This window comes from Verticillium alfalfae, genomic scaffold (genome assembly GCF_000150825.1).
Source record: "Verticillium alfalfae VaMs.102 supercont1.6 genomic scaffold, whole genome shotgun sequence".
Taxonomy (NCBI): domain Eukaryota; kingdom Fungi; phylum Ascomycota; class Sordariomycetes; order Glomerellales; family Plectosphaerellaceae; genus Verticillium; species Verticillium alfalfae.
The window spans coordinates 627,149-636,471 of record NW_003315033.1 but is presented as its reverse complement, the minus strand read 5'-3'; the positions used below and the strand labels follow the sequence as shown (position 1 = coordinate 636,471).

The 9,323-nt window shown below is 55.6% G+C and overlaps 3 protein-coding genes across 3 annotated transcripts; 1 reads left to right on the top strand and 2 right to left on the bottom strand.

Moving 5' to 3' along the window:
• Positions 1-745: 745 nt before the first annotated feature.
• Positions 746-3,176, top strand: VDBG_05285 (serine/threonine-protein kinase MAK; the record flags this gene model as incomplete). The annotated part of the gene is made up of 3 exons (XM_003004126.1): positions 746-919; positions 982-2,546; positions 2,576-3,176. 3 exons carry the CDS (start codon positions 746-748, stop codon positions 3,174-3,176), a joined length of 2,340 nt encoding a protein of 779 aa, XP_003004172.1.
• A 1,750-nt stretch (positions 3,177-4,926) lies between these two features.
• Positions 4,927-6,159, bottom strand: VDBG_05284 (aldose 1-epimerase; the record flags this gene model as incomplete). The annotated part of the gene is made up of 1 exon (XM_003004125.1): positions 4,927-6,159. The coding sequence occupies one exon, from the start codon at positions 6,157-6,159 to the stop codon at positions 4,927-4,929; it is 1,233 nt and encodes a 410-aa protein (XP_003004171.1).
• Positions 6,160-6,873: 714 nt separating this feature from the next.
• On the bottom strand, positions 6,874-7,647 carry VDBG_05283 (predicted protein; the record flags this gene model as incomplete). Its single annotated transcript, XM_003004124.1, has 3 exons — positions 6,874-7,130; positions 7,187-7,335; positions 7,399-7,647. 3 exons carry the CDS (start codon positions 7,573-7,575, stop codon positions 6,977-6,979), a joined length of 480 nt encoding a protein of 159 aa, XP_003004170.1.
• Between the last annotated feature and the right edge of the window lie 1,676 nt (positions 7,648-9,323).

The window sequence follows — 9,323 nt, the reverse complement described above, 5'->3', positions numbered from 1 at the left end:
CGGCAGTGTCCTGCAGTGCAATCCATCCCCCCACAGCGACACACACCACCCCCTTCGATCACCACCCTCACTTTCAACCTGTCTTTCCTAAAAGACAAGCGAGATTCGTCTCAAACTCAGCCAACTCCTCTGCTCTGAGAGCAGCTACCCCTCCTCTCGGTTCACAGAATTTCACGCCGCGTCGACGGAGCGACATTACACACAGTAACCATATCTGTCAAGGTATCATCGACGCCTGAACTGGAGACCTCCCTGGAGGATCCATCCCCGATCGACTGGTTCTGGCTCGAGCGCACCCTGACCCTGGTCGGCCTCCTTTTCCAACAATATCAACCTTGCCAGACCCTCTCTCGCCTCAGGAACACATCACTCACTCACCTCAGTCATTCCTTGTCACCAGCCCCCATTCATCAGTCCCTGATTTCGCTCCCTCAGCAGTGCATTCCAGCGTACCATCTCCCATCCACATACTCTCTGGCAATCTACCGCAGCCAGACGACTTTCGCTCTTCTCGACATTCGACCGTAACAACCCATCACTCGCCTACAAACCGTCTCGTTCATCTTGGACATTGAACAACCGCTGGACCTGGATGCTCCGGCAATTGAAATCAGCTCTTTCAAGGAGCTCCTAGACAGGCCGCAGCAATTGGAACGGACCCGCTTACAGCCTTTGAGCTGAGGCACCCGTCCTGGCTGAGAAGGCCGACACCTAAAAATCACATTCGTCAGATTCCCAAGCAGAAATGACTGTTGCACACGATTTGACCCATCGCGGGTCGTCCTCCCATAGCGCCAACATGGTTGCTTTGGAGGATCGATTCGAGGTCCTAAAGGAAATTGGCGATGGCAGCTTTGGAAGCGTGGCTCTAGCCAGAGTCCGCAGCGCAGGTGCTCATGTGGCCCGCCGTGGTACAGTGGTAAGTCGCGTTCGCCGTAAGCGTCTGGCGTGCCTTCGTTGTCCCTAACCAATTCAATTCAGGTCGCCATCAAGACGATGAAGAAGAACTTTGAGTCTTTCAGCGCATGTCTGGAGCTTCGCGAGGTCGTCTTCCTTCGCACCCTTCCTCCCCACGCCCACCTCGTTCCGGCTCTGGACATCTTCCTCGACCCTTACAGCAAGAAACTCCACATTGCCATGGAGTACATGGAGGGCAACCTATACCAGCTCATGAAGGCGCGTGACCACAAGGTCCTCGACAACGCCAGCGTCAAGAGCATTCTGTTCCAAATCATGCAAGGTCTGGAGCATATTCACGCCCACCACTTTTTCCACCGTGACATCAAGCCCGAGAACATCTTGGTTACCACGTCGGGACATCAAGACTCCTCAGTCACATCTTTCCGTCGTTACTCCGCCCTCGTTACGCCTCCGTCAACACCTCCCAATTATACTGTCAAGATTGCCGACTTTGGTCTTGCTCGCGAAACGCACTCAAAGCTCGCGTACACGACCTACGTGTCAACGAGATGGTACCGTGCTCCCGAAGTCCTGCTGAGGGCCGGCGAGTATTCGGCGCCTGTTGACATCTGGGCCATCGGCGCCATGGCCGTTGAGGTCGCCACACTGAAGCCTCTGTTCCCCGGCGGAAACGAGGTGGACCAGGTCTGGCGGGTATGCGAGATCATGGGAAGCCCGGGCAACTGGTACAACAAATCCGGTGGTCGTGTTGGCGGAGGTGAGTGGCGAGAGGGTACTCGGCTGGCCGGGAAGCTCGGATTTTCTTTCCCCAAGATGGCACCACATGCTCTCGACACGATTCTCCAATCGCCAACATGGCCTCGAGAGCTAAGTCATTTCGTGACCTGGTGCCTGATGTGGGACCCCAAGAACAGGCCCACTTCTGCCCAGGCGCTTGCTCATGACTACTTCATCGACGCTGTCGACCCTCTTCGCCCTCGGTCTTCGGCTTCGAGGATTCTGGGAAGGAAGCAATCAGACCTTGGCCGTGGCAAAGACTCAACAGCGTCTACGCCCACTTCATCCAAGCCGTCGTGGTTCCGCAAATCTCTCATCGGACGTTCTGAGACAACCGATATCTCAATCGCCCAACTCGCGGCAAAGGACAATTCAGCTCCTCGGCCCGCCCCGGTCCATGCATCAACAACGAACGAAGTCCCCGTCACGAAGACCCGGCCTGCTGCAGGCAAGCGAAGCACATGGACTAATGGTCCGTCCAATGTTGCGCCAATGCCAATTCTGCCTACCATCAGGCCCATCTCGCCGCTGTCCGACGCTGTCACGGCACAAGCCAGCAACGGCTCGTACAATGATGCTTACGTGAATGGGAGCCACCGGGCAGTCCAGGTTGAAGGAAAGCCTGCGAAGGTCAGCCGACAGCTGTCCGTCGCGTCCAGTACCAACAACTACGCGGAGATCCACCGTCAGCAGGCTGAGCGGGCCCTCAACGGCAACTCTGGACTCGCTTCTCCACCGAGCGGTCAGAAGGAGGGCTTCTTCTCTCACCTGCGGAAGGGGTGCTTCGACGGTTCTCCGGAAGGCATCAAACACCAATCTCGCCAACGCATGAATCTATCGAGGGTCAGGTTGGTTGTGGACCCTGGAACAGCAACAGGTCTTCAATGGTGATTGACCAATCTCCACCGCCGCCGCCCAAGGCCGAAACCTATGAGTCGCTTGACAGGGCTCTAAGAGATGTTCAGCAGCATCGCGAGTTGCAGGCACCCGTGCCCCCTCAACACGCGTCGCCCACCAACAACCTCAAGAGACATCACTCCTTGCCAAAGCACAGTCAGCCACGTTCGGTCGATAACTTGATGATGGCTGCGCGCAGTGGTGGTCCTATTTCTAGCCGCACTCGTCGCGCTCAGGCCACGCAAGGTGTACACCAGTACGAAGCTCCTGACGAAGAAGACGAGCTGCTGGACGAGGTTCTCAACTCGACGCATCGAGCTATGAAGCGTATGGAAAAGGATGGCAAGCCCGGACTTCGGCAATCGGCCAGCAACATTGGCATCGCCAATCCGTACCCTACACCGTCGCCATCCGGAAGCGGCAACGCGGCAGCTTTTGGCGACGGCGCATTGACGCCCAAGCCTCTTGACCTCAAGAAGAACCGCAACGCCGAATACAAGTGGCCGACGCCCCCCTATGAGGAAAGCGAGTGGGCAGCCTCCGCATCTGCAAGCATTTGGGCTGCCGGTAACCGATTCTAAAGGATGATTTATTTTCTGGGAGGAACTTTTCACATGGTTAAACGGCATGTTCAGCAACAAAAGTCTTGTGTGTTTTTACCTCTCGGCATTTCGCAAGGAGTTTGGGGAGCGGCCGGATACCTACGTTGCTACTTAGTCGTCTGATTAGGGACGGCCATTGATTTTCTGTTGCTTCTGGATTTTCTTCTACTTTGCGGCATTGCCTTCATCTCAGGAACCACAACAAGGGTTCCATTTTCGACTCACAACATTCGATACCATTTCGCCTGACAGTCGATCCGCTTGAGCGCGCATTCACTCCTTAGTTATTTTTCCACGTCATTTCACCATCGGTTTCCGACAATACCCCTATTTTATAGACTGAATCGGGCGATTTCATCTTTTCGCACAGCGGCTCGTCCAAACCGGGCATTTTCCTTTGTCAGAAATCGCAACTAGGGAAGAGATGTCCTGGGACAACAAAGATCGACATCATGGCCATCAACAGATGACAAGGGGAGAGGAAACGGGCATGTGCCACCAGATGTACAAAAACAAAACAAAAGGCCTTCATTCTTACTGGGTTACTGCGGGCTGGACACGACAGGAGACTGGCAAGCTTGGAGGTCTTGCTGGACGCCGCGAGGCGGAGGCAGGCAAGGCGCGCGGCAGGGCAATTGGAAGGACCATGGTACCGTACATATGGATCTCGCATCAACTTGTTCTAGAGCCGCCATTGGTCTGTGGTCATGATGGTAGGAGATCAGGGTACCTAGCGTAAATGGGCTGTATCTACGAAGGGTGGTTTCGCCCAGCCATACCTAATAGGTGGGAGAAGCCACTGTAACGATCATGATTGGTGTCTGAATATGTGCGCCCTTGTGATGAATCTTAATTTGTTCCTTGACATGCTAACTCGCCACAATGAAGTAGGCTGAGGGCTGGGCCTACCGTGCAACCGTCATGTGAGCGGGTGACTTGGACGTCTGACACGGGGACACGAAACTCAACGGCGAGTGGTTGACACGAATCCCGCTGATAGGCACCGTCTGGTCAGGTACCGACGCTCAGCTGAGCACCGTTGGTCGTGTGTGTGTGTGTGGTGTGTTGATGTACCGGGCAAGTCGCTCGGCGCGGCACGATCAGTTTGCTTTGACGGCCTTCTCGATGGTCCTTGTATCTGTCGTGTGTCTCTTCCTTCTTCCTTCGGCGCCTGCGCCCATCCACCCGGACTGAATTGGGGGCTGCGCAATGTGGGGTGGGGCACCAGCATCACGGGACACCAACGGCGCGGCTCACCATGTACACACATCTGTGGGCGCTGGCTTTCGGAGGTGGAAACCAAGGTACTGGGGGCACGAACATATGCCCAATGGTGCGTCTGACGGCGAATCCTCCGGGAGCGACCATCTTTGCGTCAGGCGTGTCTAGGAAGGGAGTAGCGACGGTGGCGGATTCATGGCAAGATCCAAAGACGTACTTTGCAAGGGGCGCGGTGATGTTTGAGTTGGCTGTGAGGACATTGTTAGCTTTTCTCGTATCAACACACCGAAGACGCCGGGTGGCTTCGGTGAGTCAGCGTTAACGCGAGATGCCCGTCTCAAGGAGGGCGGGCTTGGTGAGCTGACCGAGGCGAGGCAAGATGACTTGAAGCCGAGTTTGATTCATGCTTCCGAACACGCGGCGGTGGGATGGAATGATTTGCAATTATGCTCTTGAACACTACCAAATACTATCAACCACTTTCATACCACGACTCGCGTACGCGACCTCACGCCTTGTCCACGCTAAAGGAGTACCGCGCCTGGAGGACATAGGGCCCATCCTCCGGGCCAAATACTTGCCTCTTCTCCCTTCCCCACTCGGGGTGGTTGATACCGTCAATCCAATCCTGCACCTCAAGAACGACGCAGCCGTACCGCGGGATGATGCGCGGGAAGGCGTCGGTGCCCTGCGTCTTCTTGAGAGGGATCGTTCCGTCCTGCTGCGTGCAGCTATACACCTGCAGCGCTTCCTGCTCCGAGAAGACCTCGACGGCGATGCCAGACCACGGCGACGACAAGCGGGCGACGTAGCCCGAAGACTGCCAGTCGTAGTTCCCGAGCGCCTCGCGGTTGACGGTGTAGCAGTTGTCATAGCCCGTGCAACCGGTGCCGCAGTTGCCCTCGAGCTCGTCGCTCGTGGCGTTGGCGCCCATGGGCTTCGGCGCAGACCAAAAGTCATTAACGGACCCCTTTTCGTTGGCGAGCACCTCGCCCGTGGGGATGAGGATGCCGTCGACCCCGATCCGCTGCCCGCTGTAGGGCAGGTGCAGGACGTGGTCGTCGGCCGAGCTGGTCTCCTCGTTGGCGAACCCGTCGAGGTTCCAGTACGTGTGGCTGCTCAACATGATGGGCGTGCGCGCCGTGGTCGACACGGCCACCATGGAGATGTCCCAGTCCCAGCCGCGCAGGGTGTACGTCACGTACGAGATGACCTCGCCGGGGAAGCCCTCTTTGCCAGCCGGGTCGACGAGCGAGAAGGTGATGCTGTTCTTGGTGTGCGCGGCGACAGTGAAGTTGCGCCAGCCCCACCCATCGGGTCCGCCGTGCAGCGTGTTGAGACCCTCGGGGTGTTCGGGTGTCTTGTTGTCGTTGGGCTTCACATGGAACGTCTCGCCGTCAATATCAAACGTGCTATTGCGGATTCGGTTGGCGTAGCGGCCGGGAACATTGCCAAAGTTTGGGTGCACGGGATCCTCTGTGTAGTACGTCGCGTTATCCCAGCCGGCGACGATGTCCCGAGGCACGCCATTACGATCGCGGACGATGAGGTCTGATATGGAAGCGCCGTAGGGGACAAAGGCGGCGCGGAGGTGTTCGCTGGAGATCCAGTACTTGCCGTCGGCATCAGGACCGGGGGTCGTAGTGTTGGTTGTGTTGGTCGTCGCGTACGAGAGGGGAGTGCCCAGAACGAACGGAAGGACACAGGCCACCGCCGCAAGGGAGCTTGTGGGAAGGATCATGGTGGCGATGAAGAGGAGAGGACCTGATGAGAACGACACCGAACGCTGGAGTGCGCGCTTGGTTTCATCGAGCGCTTCCCCGGGCTTTTAAGCGTTTCCCAGCACAGTAACATCTCGCCCCGCCTCAGGTCGCGTGCAGATCAAGGAATTGTTGACAGGAATGCATCCTGAGTGGTGCGTCTAGCACGTGGTGTTTTGCCGCCGGTGGAACAATAGTCTGAGTGACGAGAGTTCGCTCAACTCGCAGCATTCCCATCTCGGCAAGAACCAGCTCGGGGGTAGTTTGGCCGCAGACGCGAGGAAGCTTACAATGGAACGTCGTAGTCGCGGTGGGCTATCAGCGCAAGCTTCGTCGATCACCTTCCTTCGAGGTGGTTGGTCTGGCGGTGTTGATGGTTTCTTTCAATCTAAGCCGGCACTTTTCCGGGGGCGCTGGAGCCGTGTCGTCAGGCCTCGGGTTTACGCCGCCCGCTCATTGGAGCGCCTGTGACCGACTTGCATGACGGCAACGCAAGACGGGGAACATGGGATGTGGGGAAGACAAGAAGCAGGTTGTTGCTCATGCGGGGTGAACTGCGCTACCCCGGATTCCCCAAATGCTTGTTGCAGCAGACTTGACGTAGCAGGCGGTTGAGAGACGCAAGGCTTGAGTGAATATTTGTGTTGCTCAGCATTCTCGCGCTACTGTGATGTCTTGTCTTCCTCTGCCCTTATTTCCAGTTCCCACCATGTATGACAATGGGCCCAGGATCTGCTTCGACTGGTGTCGACACTGCAGCATACCATCCATTATATAGCCTTGCTAGAAGGCTGACCATCAATCTTCGCCTTGGCAAGCAGTGCACTCCTGGCACTCGATGTGATGTGCATCCTTGCCATAGATCTGCTCCTTGAAGCTGAATAAGTTCCTGATGCCAGGGAACTCGACAAAGATATTGCCGTGTGCATCGCAGCTGGACTGGCTCGATACTCTGTAGTACACGTTAGGAATAAGGGAAGAGAGGCTGGCGGATTTCCTTGCTCATACGTAGTTATGCGGCAGAGCGCTCCACGATCTGGCCCGATGGAACCAAGATTGTACGTGAACGGCGCCGGAATAACCTGGCATGTATACGAGATGGGAACGGTCACGCGTGCGCATTCGCCAGCCCATTCTGCCTCGGTACACATATACACCTGTTGTTCAAGGAGTAATGACTAGTAGACCCTGCGCATAGTCTTCTTCAGAGGTGAACTTACACTGCCTGGGAAGCGCTTGCTGTATATGTTGTCGGCGGGCGAGCTAGCCATCATCCGAGCAACCTCAATCGCGTTGACAGCTATCCAGCCTCGGGGTAGCTGCACGTCTGTATCGCGACCACTTATAGGTGCAGCGAAAGCTGCCGGAAGGAAAGATGTGATTGCTGAATACTTCATGTTGCTTTTTGAGAAGGGCGATTTACGGGCGCTCTGGCTGCTCGAGTGAACGGATGCATGTGCTAGCACTTTGCTGGGTTCTGGTGTTCACCGTTGGATGACGTGTGGTGAATTTATACTTTCTTCCGCTCCTGGCTCCTAGCTCCTGTGGTGCTGTTGAAGGAATCATGGCTACTGACGTGCTGCGATTCGTTCGAGCCTACTAACTCTAGCACCAGTACATGTAACAGTCGTTATGAAAGTAGTCTTGATACGATGTGCTGCTGCAGTAGCTGTTGTTACACAATCGTTCGTATACTGCGAGATCATGACGAGCCCGGCATCCTGACACTTCGATACAGACCGCTCTTGCTTTTGAGAATGGTACTAACCTTGTATTCAACGGAGATGTAGTTCGGTGTAGTGCTACTGACTGGGTTGAATGGCTGCTTGACGAGGAAGCTTGACGCCGAGCGGCAAGTTTCCTTCTAAGCGAATCGTGACCAAGCTGCAACTCAGGCGGTAAGGACCTTGAGGACGCCACAGTCGTACACTGCTCGGTACTCGAACAACACTGCTCACGTCATTTTCTATGAAGTACATGGGAGAGCTCGCCTTCGAAGTGGCTCGTCGCTGATCGAACAACTGGTTCATCATGTAAACGAGTGATTCGGGCAATTAGTGTGAAGCCTGGATGGGATCAAAGAAGACGGATGATGCAGTCCTAGAACGAGTGTGTCCTTTCCACAGCATACATCGACAGAACTACCAAGAGGGTCAATGAACAGCAAACCATTTAGGACTGGGGAAGTCGTACGTATTCCGGTCCGAAGGTGTCATGAGCAGATCTTGCCAGTCAGACTGTTCGTGGTGTTCACCTTGCAAATTGCACATAGGAAACCCAAATGACCCCAGAAGAACCGCGATCGGACGATGCCTTACACTAAGGATTTTGGCGGGTGAATGTCCAGGATGGACAAGAAAAACTTGGAAGAACGGTAGCGTGTGGCCCATCTTACATCTTGGCTGGGTTGGAAGGTGGTATCGCAGGCAACATGTTTCGTCTCGTGAATCAGTCGAACCCGAACAACCTTGCGCTAACGGAGTCGACGACCCCTTTCCTAGTTGTGTCAACGACAACCTCATCGGAAAGCAATGGTCTTAGTCCAGGCTGCTGCGAGCTTCCGGCAGCAGACTGGGCATATGTTGCACGACTAGCCTCGCGTGACGTATGTTGGCTGTCCGAGGCTCGTTCAGCCTCCTCGAACAGCCGCCCGATGGGCTCAAGTTGACCAAAGTACGCCATAACACATGTATCATGGATCGATAGGCCGCTGTAGATTATCCCAGTGCCACCGAGCGGCTGACCAATCTACCAGGTGCGCGATACGTGTGACAACGTTGAGCCGACGGTATTGCCGAGACTGGTGTTTGGATGTAGCTCGAAGACTCTACAAGCTGCAGCCTGATGCAAGTGTCGGATGGGCGACGTTTCGTCCAAAGTCATGCAATTGAGGTCATGCGGATCGACTTTACAATCCCAGCGGTATCCTAAGAATCCTAGACCACGTCGAGGCGGGTTAAGACCCGGGGCAGTGATAACGCGTGAGAAGCTGTCATGGTGCCAAGCCATCTGACTCTTTGCCGCGTGATCTACACGAGGGTAAACAGACAAAGTGTACAGAGACACGTGACGCTCGCTAAAGGGCGTTCGAGCTGTTTGTTGCGCATGTCGGCCAAGGTTTACGGTTGTCGTCCGAGACTGATGC